Below are 18,836 nucleotides of genomic sequence, written 5' to 3'. Positions count from 1 at the left end.
TGACATCACTCACACTCATAGCCTCTTCCGTGGGTTCTGTTTTAAATCAACAACAACTCAGGTATGCACTGTCCTGAAACTGCCATGAAAAGAGAAGAATGCAAGGCTGGCATTCCCAAGCCTAGACTGACATTAATACATCGAAATCAGTGGCCTGTTCCTGTCTTCCTTCTCCAGGTACTCTGTTCTCCTCACTAGACAAGATGAGAAATTATTTCTTTCTCTAACACAATTTGACTTTTTTATTGGCTAATTGGATGGGAGACCAGCAGCAATAATTCAAAAACCTTTATGATATGCATTCATGAAATTTTGAAATGATAATTAACACTGCCATATGTAGTTAAGAAAAGGGCAGAAGTGTGCAAATAATCTTTTCGCTCTTTTGACTTTGAAAAGGAAAGTCTATTCTTGCATTTTAACATGAGAATCTCTGATGTCCTAGGAGTTCATAATCCCTGAAATTCATAACCTGATTCAGGAAGAGTTGGAAAACTGTTGAGTTTCCCCATTCCTACCCAGAGAGTATATGCAGAGTTGGGGATAACAAACAGAATTTTGAAATAATGCTTGTCATAGTTAATCTCTGGATGGGTAAATGTTGAGGCATTTCTATTTCTGAAAGCAAGGAGAGTCAAGTTTTCTTTCTGTGGTGCCTTCAATCAAAAGATTTGGGTTCTCTCTTGGTGTGTGGGGCTTCCCTGGTGGCACAGTGGTAAAGAACCCACCTGCCAGTGCAGGAGATGCAAGAGATGCAGGTTCAATCCCTGGGTCAGGAAGATCCCCTGGAGTAGGAAATTGCAACCCACTCCAGTATTCTTAACCTAGGAAATCTCATGGACAAAGGAGCCTGGTGGGGCTGCAGTCCCTAGGGTCACAAAGAGTCGGACCAACTGAGCATGCACGCATACTTGGTGTGTAGATATGACCCCCACACGATTGGTAAGATTTAAAAATTTCAGGAGAGAATGAGAATTAACAGAATTCCCTGGGGATTCTGAGGACCAACCCTGCCTTAATATAGTGTGACACATTTTGTAAGAAATGATGTAAGTTGTAACATGACGCTATTGTACTTTGTTTTCTGAAAGACCAAAAAAAAAAAACTAGAGTCAATAATATTTTTCTTGAACTTGTAGAAAGCTCTTCTCTTATGTCATTCGTCTTCCTCAGCTAAAAGGTATCGCAGACTTGGAGTCTGCTGCTGCACTGTATTATTATTTAAAATTCCATTACAGCCCCTTTACCTTATGACTCTCAATTGCTCCCTTTAGAGTTACAAGGAGAAACATGAGAGAAAGTCACTTCAGAATGACAGGAAACAAAGGGCGAATATTATCCTGTACATAAGCCATGTCAGACTATTTATTGTGAATCTAGCACGAAGTACCCCACTGGTACCCATTTTAATAACCTTTAGTGGAATCGCTGCTCTGCCTTATCTGCATGCTCCTCTTTACAAGACGCTTTGCAAATGGCAGTGGAAAAGAGGCCGCAGAACTTTTCCCACAAAAGAAAAAATGCAGAGCGTTTATGGGGAGGAATCACCTCACCACCCACAAAGACAACCCTTTGTGCTCCTGCTGTCATTAACTAAAGCAGATTATTTTCTTTTAACAGAGGAATTCAAGGGCTCCACTGTGGTTGAACTGATGAAGAAGGAAGGCACTACCCTTGGGCTGACGGTCTCGGGCGGAATTGACAAGGATGGCAAACCCAGAGTATCTAATCTGCGGCAAGGAGGAATCGCTGCTAGGTAACTGCATCGCAGGGAAACGTAGAAAAAGGAGTGAAGGTGTAATTAATTCAGAACTTAAAGCTCCATCAGAAAAGGTCACCAATAGATAAATGACACTGCCATCTGCCAGGTGGAAGCCCAGGGGGTGGGGAGGAGGCAGATTTCAGAAGGATGGCTTTTCTGGCCCATGCCAAAGTCACCAGGGAGCTCTTGTGTCATCTCAAGAGCAGTCAAGTCCTCCTAAGATATTAATTTTAAAATGCTTGTGTCTGGACTTCTCTGGCAGCACAGTGGTGAAGACTTCACCTTCCAATGCAAAGGGTGCAGGTTTGATCCCTGGTCGAGGAGCTAAGATCCCACATGCCTCGTGGCCAGAAAACCAAAGCATAACACAAAAACAATATTGTAATAAATTCAATAAAGATTTTTTAAATGGACCACATCAAAAAAAATCTTTAAAAAAAACCAGCCACCCGTATGGATTTAGTCCTCAAATGTGCCCCTACTGCAGTGGGAGTGAGACTGTCCAATCATCTAACGGGGAGTGGGTGACCCATCTTCTGTGGACAGGGGAAACTGCCACATGAGGAGCCCAGACAGCGAGGGAGGCCCAGCTCCAAGCGTCTCAGTAACAGTTTTACTTGTCCTACATATTCTCAGCTTTTCTACTTGTGAGATTTTCCTTTCATCGGGACAAAGAGATGATTTCCAAAAGGGCAGAAGGCTTAGCTGAGAAGGACTGGTTTTGTCCTTGTTCTTATTAGACTGCAGACGGCACTAGTTCTTGCTGATGACAGAGCGTCCTGAGTGCTGGCCAGGAGTGGGTTTGCTCTGTAGCCAAAATCGAAATCTACCTCGGAAAGAAAGGGTGGAATGGTGAGGTTTCATTCAAAGTGAGGTTGCTGCTGCTGCTGCTGCTAAGTCACTTCAGTCGTGTCCGACTCTGTGCGACCCCATAGACGGCAGCCCACCAGGCTCCCCTGTCCCTGGGATTGTCCAGGCAAGAACACTGGAGTGGGTTGCCATTTCCTTCTCCAATGCAGGAAAGTGAAAAGTGAAAGTGAAGTCACTCAGTCATGTCTGACCCTTCTCGACCCCATGGATTGCCGCCCACCAGGCTCCTCCGTCCATGGGATTTTCCAGGCAAGAGTACTGGACTGGGTTGCCACTGTCCCTTAAATCCTGGACACCAGAACTCGTGTCCACAGAATCCCAAATTAAGTTTTAGAGTTCTTACCTTATTAAGTGCCACCTGAAATAGTGGTTATTTTCAATGATCAGCCTATTTGTACAATTTATAAGCTCAAGCCAATTGATTGCTCCATGATCTGCAGTACTGTTTGTAAAACCAAGTTGATATCAACACAAGCAACTTAATCTCCTTCCTTCAGGGTTTGTGGGGGGTTTTTTTGCATTTTTTAAAAAGTTGAAGTATAGTTAATTTAAAATGTGTTAATTTCTGCTGTACATCAAACTGATTCAGTTATACATATTAATATATATACAGGGCTTCCCGGGTGGCTCAGTAGTAAAGAATCTGCCTGCCAATGCAGGAGTCACAAGAGATATGGGTTCAATCCCTGAATCGGGAAGATCCCCTAGAGAAGGAAATGGCAACCTGCTCCAGTATACTTACCTGGAAATTTTCATGGACAGAGGAACTTGGTGGGCTACAGTCCATGGGGTCACAAGGAGTCAGACGTGACTGAGCACACACACACACATACACGCACACATATATATGTATTATTTTTATATTATTTTCCAATATGGTTTTTAAGAGATTTCTTTCCACCATAGCCTCCTTTAATTTTTAACAGTCATAGCCAATTCGTGATGCTGGAACTTCATGTGTCTCCAAGGTTTCTTTGTATGTAACCCCTAAAGCAAGCATGACTGGCAAGGGAGGGGGTGAGAATGTCGTTCACACATGTATTGATCTTATAATTAAAAGTAACACTCTGCCAGTTAGAGTGAGTATTATTGATCACCAAATATTTATTGTTTAAGCCACTACCATTTCACAGGTAGTAAACCAAAATAAGTCAAGATAAGATACCTGCCCTTAGGGGGTTTATAATCTATTAAGGGAAATAGGGTATTAAAAAAAAACATGAAAAGTTTGGAAACAATAATCACATTGTGTAATAGTAAAAAGCAACAACATAAGAGTTGTCACAGTGCATGAGACAATTAAGTTGCCAAATAAGTGTCAGTCAGTAAACCTGGGTTAAGAGTGACCATGTGTACTCTAGAGAGGATTATGGAGGTTCTGAAGAGAGAATGACTGGAGCTGGGCTAATGTAAAACAAATGAATTCATTCTTTTTATTTGGGAGAACATATTATTGAATTAAGTCCTATCATTGGTCTTGCTGCCTGCTCTTGGTTTAGAAGTAGAGTTTGACTAAACGCCCCAAAGTAGCCACAGTTCTATTATGATGGTGAGGAGAGAGGAGTCTGTTACTGAATTCCCGTGCCTTCGTTGTAATTTCTTCTTCACTGATACTTTTTGAAATCAGTCCTGCTATAAGTAATAAATAGCAAAATAAAATGACCTTCTATATGGCCCTGGACATACTTCTAGTGAAGATACCGAAAGTGGTGAAATGTCCAAAAGGCAAGCAGCAACATTGAAAGGGAATAAGAATGGAAAACTTCTAGTGTGTCCAGGATACAGATAATCTGCCCCAGGAGAACCAACTGTTTAGGGGCAGAGCAACTACAGGTAGTTTTCTCTTTATTTCACTTTTTGATGCTCTTTAAAAATAAAAGAGGTAAAGGCTTGGGGAAAAAATCAGAGATAGCAGCAGATGCAGTAGAGGACTTGGAAAGCATATAGTCAGCGTGAGTGAGAGGGATCCCTGAGCGTCTCATCCACCCTCAGCTGCACTCCTGCCCTTAGGAACCAGCCGCATCCTAGGAGGCAGGGACCCTGCTGTGTCAGCCTTCTGGGCTTGCATGTTTATCCATGATAGCAAAGTGGGAAATACGATCAGACTGGCCCATGGGGATGAGAGCTCTACTAAGTGACTCTTTGTTTTGCAGAAGTGATCAGTTGGATGTGGGTGACTACATCAAAGCAGTGAATGGCATCAACCTGGCCAAATTCCGCCACGATGAGATCATCAGCTTGCTGAAGAATGTCGGGGAAAGAGTAGTTCTGGAGGTGGAGTATGAGCTGCCGCCAGTCTGTAAGTCATCAACGGGCAGAGGCAGAACAGCTGCACCATGTTTTTGCTTCAAACTCTTGGTTCTCCTTTTTTTTTTTTCCCCCTCTTTTGCCATCGTTGTCTTATTACAGGAACAGCAGAGCATACTTTCTTAATATTTAAAAAATTATCTGAATTTCTATTGCCTACTCTGGAAGAATGTAAAAGAGCATAAATGATATGAAATTATCTAGGACTCGTGTTTCATTAAAGCCATCTGTGAACATCAGAGCTGAACTTTAGTTCAAATAGACAGTCAATTTCTAGCTCCAGTTTTTACTAGCTGCATGCCTTTGAAAAAGTTACTTAAGCTTCTTTTGTTTCACTTTGCACATCTGAAAAATGGGGATGATATTAGTAACCTATGATACTACTCATGGTTACTACATAACAGATCTCATGGATCTGTTATGAGGATTAAATGAGTTAGCGTTTGTAAAGCATTCAGGACAGTACCTGGCAATATAAAAATGTTTGGTAAATAATACATATACAAATCAATCAAAACTATAAGGTAGGCATTATTATCATTATTATTCTCATTTTACAGATGCTTAAGTTAAGTACGTTTTCCCAAATTAGTAGGCACCGAAATCAGAGCTTTGCTCTTCTGTACTACTGAGAACTGAGATTGATTATTCTTCATAACTGGTGATAATTTATTTGTTTAGTGATGACTTATTGAGCATTACCGTGCTCCAGCCTGTCCCCCAATGAATGTCGGTAGAATTTACACTCTAGGAGGGACTTCCCTGGTGCTGCAGATGGTAAAGAATCTGCCTCAGTGCAGGAGACCGAGGTTCCATCCCTGGGTTGGGAAGATCCTCTGGAGGAGGAAATGGCAGCTAACTCCAGTATTCTTGCCTGGAGAATTCCATGGACAGAGGAGTCTGGCAAGCCCCAGTCCATGGGATCGCGAAGAGTCAAAAACGACTGAAGAGACTAGCACTACTACTACTACTAGAGGAAGACAGAAAATAAAATAAAACCACAATAAATAAGTTAATTACAACTGATCCTTGAACAATGAGGGGTTAGAAGTGCCAGTCCTCCTTGCAGTTGAAAATCAATGCACAACTTGTATTTGAGCCTCCATATATATGATTCCTCCAAAACCAAGGTTCTTCCATATCCTAGATTCAACCAACCAGGTATAGTGCGGTACTATAGGATTTACTATTGAAAAAATCCACAGGTACATGGACCCACACTGTTCAAACCATGTTGTTCAAGGATCAGCTGTATGTAGCATGAATGTTATGGGTCATGAATGCTGTCGGGGGAAAAAAATAAAGCAAGGAGAAGGGTTGGGAGTGTGGGCGGGGAGTGTCATTGGCAATGTGAAGTAGAGTGGTTAGGAACAGTTTCATTGAGAAAGTGATATTAATCGGTGACTTGAAGGAGGTGAGGAAATTACCTATATGATTTTCTGAGTTAAAAGAGTTCCAGAAAGAAGAAAATGCCAGTGCTGAAATCAAAAGACAGGAATAATCTGGCCTTTTGTTTGGCCAGATTAGAATAATAATCTGGCCAATAATCTGGCCTAGTTCTAGAAACATAAAGAAGGACAGTATGGCTGGAACAGAGTAAGCATGAAGAGAAGTGGGGGAGGTGGTAAGAAGTGTAAAGGATAGCGCATCCATGTAGGCCAACGGAGGGACCTTAAGTGTTGCTCTGAATGATGAAGGAAAGCATTGTATGGTTTGGGCAGAGGAGTGACATGATCTGATTAACGTTTTCAAAGGCTCCTCTGGCTGCTGTGTTGAGAATAGGCTGCGAGTCAAAGGTAGAAGCTTGGGAGACCATTTGGAGGACTATTGCAGTGATCCAGGTGAAGGTGATGGAAGAAATGGTGAAAAGCACTCATATTCCCCAGCTATTTTGAAGACAGAACCAACAGGATTTCCTGATGAATTTAATGTGGGTTATGCAGAAAGAGGGGGCTTCTCTGGTAGCTCAGCTGGTAAAGAATCTGCCTGCAATGCAGGAGACCCTGGTTCAACCCCTAGGCTGGGAAGATCCCCTGTATTCTTGCCTGGAGAATCCCCATGGACAGAGAAGCCTGGTGGGCTACAGTCCATGGGGTCACAAAGAGTCAGACATGACTGAGCACCTGCAGAAAGAGAAAAGTCAAGGACCATCAGAAGGTTTTAAGCCTGAGCAACTGGAAGGATGGAGTTGCCATTAATGGGGGTGGATAAGAATGTGGGCAGAGCTGACTTGTGAGAAGATCAGAAGTTTATTGCTGGAGGAAATTGCCTTGTGGTCCAGCGATTAGGCATCTGTGCTTCCAATGCAGGATGTCCAGGTTCGATACCTGACTGGGGAAACTCAGATTGCACAAGCTGTGCAGCGTGGCCAAATTAAATAAATAAAATTTAAAAAAAATTTTTTTTAAAGAAGTTCATTGTTTAAAATACTACAGTTGAGGTGCCTATTTGACATGCTAAGAGAAAATGTCAAGAAAATGTTGAAGATACAGTTTGGCATTTGTGAGAAAGATCTAGAGTTGAAAAGTAAATTTAAGAGTAATGGGACTAGAGATGATGTTTGAGACTTTGGGATTAGGAGATAGCACTCAGAGAGTGAATGTATAATACATACCAATCATGAGTTCTTATTCTTAACATAAAATCTAACACCGAAAATCTCATGGTGATTTTATAACAAAATCAATTGGAATCTGAGTTCTAAAACTTTGCTACAGTGTTTTTATTTTCAGTAAGAGCCGGCAGTAAAATAGAGTGTTGAGAGCTAGCACTGTGTCACTAGCTAAGTGTCAGTTTTGTCCCTTTCTAGCTTTGTGACTTTGGGGAAATTATTAATAAGTTCGCTGAGCTTTAGGTTTCTCAGCTACAAAATGACTGTAATGGATGTAGAATTTTTGTAAGATTCCAAGGCTGTAACCATGTATTTAGATCATAAGCACAGACTCCGTAAGCCATAGTGTATCTTAGCCATATTACTATTATTATTGTTGTTGTTATTGTTATTACACTGAAAGTACTATGTTTCTTGAACTTAAAGTCAGTTTTTTTGAAATCACTATCTTACACCACTGCCTGGGAGTTAAGAGGAGTCAAATATCTAGAGTTAATGCTCTTTGATTAAGCATTTTTATTCCACTGTGTACATACATATTCAATAAAACACAACCTGTTCCTAAGAGGAACTCTTAGTATTGCTCTCAGGGTAAGGCAGTTGTGGAGATTTGTTGAGCATTTTGGGTTGTCCAGAGCTAGGGACTTCACAGTAGATTAGAAGGCATTTATGCAGGTCCAGGAGGAAGACTAACATTCCAGGCATAGGGTATGGCAAGGAAGTATGAAGATAGTGCAGTTCACAGGTTGAATCTCCAGTTTGGAATTACTGGAACACAAAAGGAAAGAGAGGGCCTCAGAGGGACGAGGTCAGTGAGGTAAACAAAGTGAAGGAGGGCCTTGTAAGCCGTGAATGGTGGGCAATCAGGAGCCTTTTTTTTTTTAAGGTTTTTAAGGCCAAGGAGCAGCATCCTCAGATCAGAGTTTTGGTTTTGGTTTATTCTTATGTTTTGGCTATGCCACACAGCACGTGGGATCTTAGTTTCCCAACCAGGTATCAAACCCATGCCCCCAGCAGTGGAAGCATGGAGCCTTAACCACTGGACCACCAGGGAAGCCCCCCAGATCAGAGTTTTTAGACTTATTTTAAGAGGTCAAATGGAAGCTATAAGCCCCCAGGCTGTTACAGTTTTCCAAAAGAGAGGTAATACTCTGAATAAATATAGCATTAATAGAGTTAAAGAGGAGAGGGTGGACATCAGAGATATCCAGGGGTTAAAACCTCTCCTGACTTGGTGATTATACCTGCCTTTTCTCCCTCACACAATAAAGCTGATGGAAAAATAGAAAATATTTTTAAACACAAAAGTGTGAAGTTTTTAGTAGAAATCAGATAGCAGAGGTCTATTCGCCAAGGATTATCTCTGTCTCTTTCTATTATGTTTAGATAAATTAATAAGATCTTTGTGTTCAGGGAGATCGAAGGGATTAATAAGCCTCCCTTTCACTGAGCTCAGACAGTTAGAGCAGGCACAAGCCAGACCCCAGGGAGAGAGCTGCCTGCTGAAAGATAGGCCACCCAAGGCCAAGACTGTAACTCTCTCAAGAATCACAGCAATCTGAGACTTAGCCAGCCCCATAGTCCAGCAGGAATTGGAGAAAGATCTGTATGAGAGAGTGTGTGTGTGTGTGTGTGTATGAGAGAGAGGGAGAAAGACAGAAAGTGGTGCAGAGAGACAGAGAGCAGATAGAAGGAAAATGGAACTGTGACCCTGGGTAAGCAACTCCCCTTTTCTGATACTCAGTTTCTTAATGACAATGAAATAGTCGACCTCCGTGAGCTTAGCATTCTTTTCGACTCTAGAATTATGTGGTATTTCGAGACTGTATTTAGAGAGCATGTTACCAGACTGTATCTTGGGCATTTGTATGTTCAAAGTTGGTCTAGAGGAGTGCCTTCAAATTTTTTGTTCCCATAACCCTTAAAGAATTTTGAAATATTACCTAATTCTCATCCACTTTTTAGTTAACACCTAAAATTCTTTATGATAAGCTTTAGTAGTTAGACAGCATATAATTTTGGCATGAGGTTTATTTCACTCACTTAGTAGTTAGACAGCATATAATTTTGGCGTGAGGTTTATTTTATACATCTTTAAATACCATTTCCATTCAAATCTTAAAGCTACAGATTTACCTCATTTGTTTTATGAAAAATGTCTGCCATGGAATTTTATTGTCAAAGGCAGTCCTCGCTGCTAAACCATTAGCTAAATCAGGCTAGCTTTTTATCAGAAGAAGTTTTTCCATAATTCAAGTAAATGTGTTAAGGTATGTCCCTGTGACAGCCTGATTACTTCTCATGTCTAATTCTAAGAGAGATAGAAAGACTATAGATGATGATGACAATGGTGATGATGATGATATGGTTGGGGGGACAGGGGGTCATCCCAGGTCTTCTCCACATGGTTCGTTAGGGGATGTAGTCTGAGGGAATATCAGCTACCCAAGGGAAGCTCTTCCTGTGCCAGTTGCAGAAGGAAAACAAGACAAGCCTAACCACAGGAGCACATTTGCAGATTCTGCTCACATCTCCTAACACCCCATAGGCCAAAGCAAGTTAGCTATGCATAACCAACATAATGAGGTAGGAAGGTGCACAACTCCTGTTCTCCTATAGGTATAGGTGTTGGGGAGGCGGAGGAGTAGTATATAATTTAGAAAAACCAAACCTACCATAATAAAATAGAGTGTCACTTTATGATATAGAAATACATACATATGCACATATAGAAACAAGGGGCATCAGAACAACTAAAATACTGAGGAGTAGTGTTGTTGCATTATAAAATTGGTTCTACCTCGGCCTTTTATGTGCTCAGTTTGATTCTTTGGGTAAGCCCCTTGATTGGATCTCTGCGTCCATACACACACGTGAAGTTGTGAATAGAATTCACATGGCCAAACCGGATGTCTGGTGCTGAATATGAAACCTCAGTCACAAAGAGCCAGTCACACAAATATAAATTATAAAGACCAAATCTATTTCATTAAGTATATTAAAATGTAGTGAGGAGTCCCATTTTTCTTTGCCCATGATGAAGAGCAATAGTGTGGATAATCTAAAGCTGTAGATAATCCCTAAAGTCTTGATATTGACTTTAGATTTGATTGTAAGATTTTGTGGTCAGTAAGATTTAGTTCAAGCAAAATTAAAATTACAGTGTTTTGCTTCCCCAGAACAGACATTCAGCCAACAAGGACAGGTGGCCCAGAATTAGAATTTGGTTGTATATAATTGAAAGTTGATTTAATGATTAAATTAAATACAATTTGTAAACCACTTTCAGAGTTTCTGGCACACAGAAAACATTCCATAGATGCTCATTAATTATTTCTCCCCGTATCTTTTCCTTAATAGGAACAGAAAGATCATGTTCTTAACCAATTTCTTCAAGTGGCTTGTTGGGTCATGGAAATAAGAAACCATTCGGTTTGAACTCAGTTTTTGTTTTTTTTTTTCATTTAATTAAAACTGTATCTCAATTCTTTTGAATATTTGTATGCACTGCTCCTAGCTGATTAGAATAAACTGAAATCCCCCTGATAGCAAGAATATGACATTTAATTAAATCAGCAGTATACCAAAACATTTTGTTCAGCTGTAGATTTATATTGCTTTTGAGCAAATCCAAGTTCTTATTGTACTTTGTTCCAGCTGCATGTGTCCAGTTTTGTGAATTTACCTGTGTGCTGTTCATAATGGTGTCCACTCCTTTAAGGATTCATAATTTATGATAATTAACAAGTAATTATAATTAATGCTTCATTAAAATTATTTTTTACTCCTATGAGTGGAAAGAAATGTTCTTTTCAAAGATGCCTTTAACTTTTGTCTATAAGTTTCTTGTTGATAGTGGAGTGGGGAGCCATTCCCTTCTCCAGAGGTTATTCCTGACCCAGGGATCAAACTGAGTTCTCCTGCATTGCAGATGGACTCTTAATCTTCTGAGCCACCAGGGAAGCTCATAATATAACTTATCTCCTCATACTGTGTATAATGTAATTAGAGATAGCAACTTGGCAATGCAATTTCATTTGGTGAAATGAGAGCAATAACCAGGCAAACATAACCTGAGCATGATGGTATCAAGTAAAATTAAGTAGATCTTTATTTTATAGTTAGTAGTAATATTTTGAATGTACTTCAAATTTCTTTTACTCTCCAAGTTTCATTTGGGTTGTTGATGTCTTTGTTTAATTGCTATGCATCATGTCAGAAAATCAATTTGCATCAGCTTAACCTATTAATGGCAATCTGAGAGTAATACTTTTCTTCTTGTGCTAGCTGCAAAAAAGATAATTATTAGTTACTCAAGAACAGTTATGTTTTATGAGTGTTATCCAGTTGTCATCACCAATTAGAATGATACTCAGATGTGTTCTTTCTATAAAATTTTGTAAGTAATAAAAAGGAAAAAATAAAATAAAACAATTATTTTGTAAGTTTTACAAAAATTATGTATAACTTTTGCATAATACAAAGGGAAAACAATTCTATTTATCACATGAAGATTGTCTCTCTTGTTATATAAAGTTTTAACAATGTGAATATTATGCTGTAAAAACTGGCTACACAGGAGGAAAGGAAGTATCTCTGGTTTTGATTCTACCTGGACCTTAATTATATAAGTCATTTATACAGACAACTATTTTATGATATTTGTATGTCATTCCAATTTTTTTCTAATATTTTCTTTAAAAACAGATTTTTAACTGTTTAATTACTCAATAAGAATTATTTGCAACAAGAAATCTCTACTGTTTTATTCCCATCAAAAAAAAAATCTAGAAATGTTATTATGAAATAAGACTTATTTCCCTCTCTTTTTCCTGTTTTTAGCTGTTCAAGGATCGAGTGTTATTTTCCGAACGGTGGAAGTCACGTTACATAAAGAAGGAAATACCTTCGGTTTTGTAATACGAGGTAGGTGGCAGTTAGAAAATAGAACCATCAGATACTCTTGGAGAATTTGTCATTGAACTGTTGGGAGTAAACTAGAAAGTCATTTCAAAAAAACTGATGTTTTCAGTGCCTGAAGTCACCTTATGTCTTCTCTGGTGCTCAGAAGGCAAAGACTCTGCCTGCAGTGCAGGAGACCAGGTTTGATCCCTGGGTCAGGGAGATCCCTTGGAGAAGGAGATGGCAACCCACTCCAGTATTCTTGCCTGGAGAATTCCATGGATAGAGGAGCCTGGTGGGCTACAGTCCATGGAGTCACAAAGATTCAGACACGACTGAGCAACTAATACACACACACAATGTTACCTCATAATTTTGCATCCATTTTTCTTTAAAGAAATAAAGCCATAATTGGGAATCAAAATGGAGTCCAAATGATCTAGCTAATTTATTTCAGTTCATTAATACACAGTAAGAAGTCATTGTAAACCTTGTCAATTCATAGTCATCCTGCTTTTGTCAACATGTCTTTTGCTTCCCTTATATATTTTTCTATATCATTTATCATTGAGTCAAAAATGTTGGTGAATATTGCTTGATTTGATTGAATACACTAGGGTTCAGCAACTTTGTTTAAATTATTTTTCCCTAAAATGCACTTTGTTATTGTAGCTTCCTAAAAAGGAATTGCAGATAATCTAATCCCTTGAGCACCTTGGTACATCAGTCCATCTTATTTTTGAATGATATTACTAATAAATATTTCAGGTGAAATTTTGTCCACAGTCTGTCTACAGGACCATTAATTCTGAGCTACAATGCTGGCTTTTAATGTTTTATTTTATTATTAGCAATTTCATCCTTAAAGTCTACGCATGCATTAACAACTCACAATTTCTAGTATGACACTGAGGTTCAATAGGAAACTAGGTAAGCATCAGGAATTTTTTTTAACATTTCCGTATGGTTTTTTTGTTGTTGTTGTTTTTACCTATTACATTTTGTACTTCACCAGCAGCAAAACTCTATCAACATTTTTGACATTAATTAAAATTAACTAACCATCTTAAGAAATAGACATGCCTCAAGGAATGAAAGAGATGTATTCATTATACAAACTTGCCTTAGATGACCAAGTTTTAGGCATAGGTTCAATTCTATGTCAGTCATGTAGCAAATCAATCAATCAAATATTCATTAAGGACATGCCAACATGTCAGCATAGGGCAGAGTCCTGTGAAGTCATGAGACAGAACCCTGATCCACAGGCAATTACAGTCCAGTGAATTTTAAGACAGAAGTTGATATAATGCCCAAATGAGTGTTAGAGAAAACAGGCAACTATGACCCCATTCAGTGATTTAGACCACTAGTTATTATACTTTACTGACCCAGTCCTACATTTAGGTGGAGCCACAAACCCCAAGATCATTTACCTTAACCATTTTCAAATTTCTGTGTAAAAAATTAGATGAATGTAATGAAAAGTCAGTATACAAGTAATTTTAGCTTGGAGGGTGGTATATTCAAATCTAGTTTTTCAACATAAGTATGAAAGAGAGGTACACTTGAATCACGTGCTTACCAGTCTAATTATTGAAATGCTGCAGTAAAAAATACTGCTGGTGCAGATATTCATCACTAGTTGCTGTCTGGTTAATCAATAACAAATCAAATTGCTAATGAAAGAGCTAAACCAACAGTAATTTATCATTTAAGAACTAAAAAGAATAGAAGCAATTTCAATCTGCAGTCACCTCAAGACAACTGATGGTATGATGGTAACAGATGCCCTTCCCACCGTTTGCAGGAATTTCAAATATCTGTGTGTTCATGCTTCATAAGAGTTTTTATAATATGAACCTAAACACCTACCTAGTACATCGTAGGCATTTAATAAATGAAAGTATGGATGAATGATGCCTAGATTTGTGTGGACATCAGACTTTTTGGTATTGTACTGGTTATAAAACCTTAGAAATAATGAGCCAATTTTAGTTTATGTCACTTAGTCATGTCCAACTCTTTGTGGCCCCATGGACTGTAGCCCACCAGGCTCCTCTGTCCATGGGAATTCTCCAGGCAAGAATACTGGAGTGCATAGCCATTCTCTTCTGCAGGGATCTTCCCGACCCAGGTATCAAACCCAGGTTCTCCTGCATTGCAGGCAGATTCTTTACTGTCTGAGCCACTAGGGAAGCCTTTTAGTTTATGAGTACCAGATTTTTGTAGGTTTTAATAACTCCCTTAGTACGTTGGTTGAACACAAAAATTTGTCAAATTTTGCAAAATTTTTTTTTTTTTTTTAAACACAAAAAGGAACCTTTAATAGAATGTGACCATGTTGGAAGTTGATCCTGAACTTCCCTGCCTCCAGAACTGTGAGAGCAAACTTCTGTTGTTTCTAAGCTATTCAGTCTGTGGTAGTTTTTATTTCTTTCATTTTATTTTTTTTATTACAGCAGTCCACAAGGACTAAAATAGTGGGTACAAATTCAAGATCCGTTTAAGTTAGTACTGCTGCTGCTAAGTCGCTTCAGTCATGTCCAACTCTGTGCGATCCCAGAGATGACAGCCCACCAGGCTCCCCCGTCCCTGGGATTCTCAAGGCAAGAACACTGGAGTGGGTTGCCGTTTCCTTCTCCAGTGCATGAAAGTGAAAAGTGAAAGTGAAGTCGCTCAGTCGTGTCCGACTCTTAGCGACCCCATGGACTGCAGCCTACCAGGCTTGCAAAATTTTTAATGAGCATAAATAAAGAACTTATATTTGAAACCAATTTGAGGCCCATCTGGAGGGTCTTCCATGCTCAAAAGGTGGCCAGTACCCATCCCTTAAGAGTTATTGGTTAATCACAAAGTTGCAGAATGAAAAAGTACTGTGGATAAATGCTATCATGGCAGATAAAACATTATGACATAGGAGGGATATGAGCTTAACTTAGATCAATGGGGAATACCAGGACATTTCAAGAAGGAAGGACAGGAAGATATTGCAGATGAAGCATGTTCATTTAGTGCTAGAGAATTTCTTCTTACTCACTTAGGATGGGTCTTTTAACAGTAAGCCAGGCCTTTAGCTGATGAATTGAATTACCTTTCTCATGCTGTATGTCACAATTCAAAAACCTTGACTGCATAAACAATAGAACCTTGCACCCATGAAATAAAAAATGTTGTTCCAGCCTAAATCATGGAGAGTTAAATTTCTGTTAATTCCTTTGCCACCAAGCAGAAGATGGTTTAGATTAACAGGAAGAAAATCAATGAATTTATTTACAAAACAGAAATAGAGTCACAGATATAGAAAACAAACTTATGGTTACAAGAGCATAAGGAAGGAGGAGAGAGAAGTTGGGAGATTGGGATTGATATATACACACTAGTATATGGAAAATGTTCAGTTGCTCAGTCGTGTCTGACTCTTTGCAACCCCATGGACTGCAGCACACCAGGCTTCCCTGTCCTTCATCATCTCCCAGAGCTTGCTTAAACTGATGTCCATTGAATTGTTGATGCCATCCAACTATCTCATCATCTGTTGTCCCCTTCTCCTCCTGCTTTCAATCTTTCCCAACATCAGGGTCTTTTCCAATGAGTTGGCTCTGGGCATCAGGTGGCCAAAGTATTGTTACCTATATGTCAAAGTATTAGTTACCTATATGTAAAATAGATAACTAATAAGGACTTACTGTATTGCACAGTAGGGCTTTCCTGGTGGCTTAGAAATTAAAGAATCTGCCTGCAGTGCAGGAGACCCGGGTTTGATCCCTGGGTCAGGAGAATCCCTGGGTTGGGAGGATCCCCTGGAGAAGGAAATGGCAACCTACTCCAGTATTCTTGCCACGGAATTCTTTAATTCCATGGACAGAGGAGCCTCTTGGGCTACAGTCCATGGGGTCACAAAGAGTTGAAAATTGAGTGACAAACACTTTCACTTTCACTGTCTAGCACAGGAACCTCTACTTAGTACTCTGAAATGACCTATATTGGAAAAGTATATTAAAAAAGATGGGATATATGTATATGTATAATTGATTCACTTTGATGTACAGCAAAAACTAACACAACTTTGCAAATCAATTCTAGTCCAATAAAAATTTTTATAAATAGATAACATTTTGTGATAAATTTAAAAAACAGGAAAAATCACTCTACTACTAATTTGCTTTTCACTTTGGATGAGGCAGTTTCTCTAGTCATTTTCAACTGTAAAAACTGTAGCTATGTGTCCTCATTTAACATATGGAGCCCAAATTCAGATTTGGTCTACATTGTTTCCCTGGCATTGATGTTTTTAATAAAGCATGCCAGGTGGTTGATGTTAATGAGCAGCCAAGATCTAAAATACCAGTGGGCTCTGAATGGTCTTTATTTTGCTTTATAGCTTCAAACATCTAGCACCTAAGTGAATCACAAACTAAATTTGGCTCATTATTTCAAATAATGATAAAATGTCACATATCAAGTAATTTAGAGTTACCTCTCTCACATTTTGACATGTATCCACTGTTAACATACTTGCATTTGGACCTTCGAATCAAAATAGTGGAAAAGTTTCTTGCTGCCTTCAGCCTTTATCTTTTTCTGAATCAAAACCCTTCAAAGGAAAGTAAACCTATCTTTTTATAATTACCTTGCAAAAAAGAAGTTACATGATGGTATTTATATAAATATGGTTAAGCATGTGCTGTAACTTGTTGTCATAATTTTCATTAAAAATTTTCTTCCGAGAAAGTCGTAAATTTCCTATTTTAAATAAGGGGGCTCAAAGAAGCCATCAAACTGAATTAAAAAAAAATACTGAAATGGAGATTTTACCAATCAATCAGACTGAATAAATCACTTGTAACAGAAATGAACATAAAGGAAACATTTGCTTTCATCAGGAACCATGAATGCCTTTTGATTTCTCTCTTAGGCTAGGTTCTTTAGGTCAGCCTCTCTACCTGTACCAAATATGGGAAATGTCAGTCTGTTCAACCAGGCAAATATTAAAGAAGAAGTTCCTAATGGTAACATTAATATTCATCAAATACTGGCAAACTAGAGACCATCCAGATGGGTGGCCAGGAAGGTGATGTATGAGGAAATCAAGTCAGACAAACAATAGTGAAAAAAGTGGAAATGGATAGAAAATGGTTTAAGATGGCAGGGTTAGAAGATCCTGAACTCACTTCCTCCCACAAATACAACAAATATACAGTTACATATAAAGCAGTTTACTCTGAGAAGAACTGGAGAAGTAGCTGAATTCCTGCTTCCCCCAAAAGGATAAGAGGGCCATGTCAAGACAGAGACTGTCCTTCAGGACTGAGGAGATAGCTGTTTTGCATACTAATAGAAACAGAGTCAAGCAAAATGAGGAAATAGAAGAAAATGTTCTAAATGAAGGAACAAGGTAAAACTTCAGAAAGGAAAAAAAAAACCCTAATGAAGTAGAGAGAAGTAATACATCTGATAAAGAGTTCAACGTAATGGTCATAAGGATGCTCACCAAACTCAGGAGAAGAATGAAGAACACAGAGAGAACTTCAACAAAGAGAAAGAGCACATAATAAGGAACCAAGCAGAACTCATAGAGTTGAAGAATACAATAACTGAACTGAAAATACACTTGGAGAAGGCAATGGCAAGCCACTCCAGTACTCTTGCCTAGAAAATCTGGAGAGGTTGAACAGCAAACTAGATGAAACAGAAGAACAGGCAGGTGACTTGGACGGCAAGGCAGTAGAAGTCATTCAAACAGAATAGAAAAAGAAATTTTTAAAAATGAGGATAATTTAAGGAACTTGTAGAACAACATAAAGCATACTAGCACTGACATTATAGGGGTCCAGAAAGAGAAGAGAGAAAGAGAAAGGGACAAAAAAGTTATTTGAAGAAAAGGGTCACTAAAAATTTTTCTAACTGGGGGAAGGTAACAGACATCCAGGTCCAGGAAGCATAGAGAATCTCAAACAAGATGAACCCAAAGAGATTCACACCAAGATCATTGTAATTAAACTGTCAAAAGTTAAAGAGAGTATCTTAACAACAGAAAGAGAAAGACCACTCATTATATACAAGGAACTCCCATAAGACTATTAGTTGATTTTTCAGCAGAAAATGTGCAGGCCTGAAGGAAGCACATATTCAAAGTGCTAAAAGGCAAAAACGTCCAAGAATACTCTTACCTGGCAAGGTTAACTGTCAGAATTGAAGGAGAGACAGTTTCCCAGACAAGCAAAAGTAGTTCATTACCACTAAACTGGCCCTACAAGAAATGTTAAAGGGACATCTGTAAGCTAATTAGAAAAAGGCCATAAATATATGAATATAAAGGCCCTACATAAGAAAATATATGAAAGAAAAAAATCTCACTGGTAAAGTCATATATATGGTAAA

The 18,836-nt window shown here is 38.8% G+C and overlaps 1 protein-coding gene across 14 annotated transcripts in view; it reads left to right on the top strand.

The window, feature by feature from the left end:
• GRIP1 (glutamate receptor interacting protein 1) overlaps positions 1-18,836 on the top strand; it is a 755,940-nt gene that overhangs the window by 585,666 nt on the left and 151,438 nt on the right. For all 14 annotated transcript variants that reach the window (XM_027542472.1, XM_027542468.1, XM_027542464.1 and 11 more), the window contains 3 exons: positions 1,621-1,756; positions 4,786-4,931; positions 12,393-12,476. In XM_027542472.1, coding sequence (XP_027398273.1) covers positions 1,621-1,756; positions 4,786-4,931; positions 12,393-12,476 — 366 coding nt within the window. The remainder of the gene's footprint in view (positions 1-1,620; positions 1,757-4,785; positions 4,932-12,392; positions 12,477-18,836) is intronic.

Source organism: Bos indicus x Bos taurus, chromosome 5 (assembly GCF_003369695.1).
Source record: "Bos indicus x Bos taurus breed Angus x Brahman F1 hybrid chromosome 5, Bos_hybrid_MaternalHap_v2.0, whole genome shotgun sequence".
NCBI lineage: Eukaryota > Metazoa > Chordata > Mammalia > Artiodactyla > Bovidae > Bos > Bos indicus x Bos taurus.
This window is presented reverse-complemented; position numbering and strand designations above follow the sequence as displayed.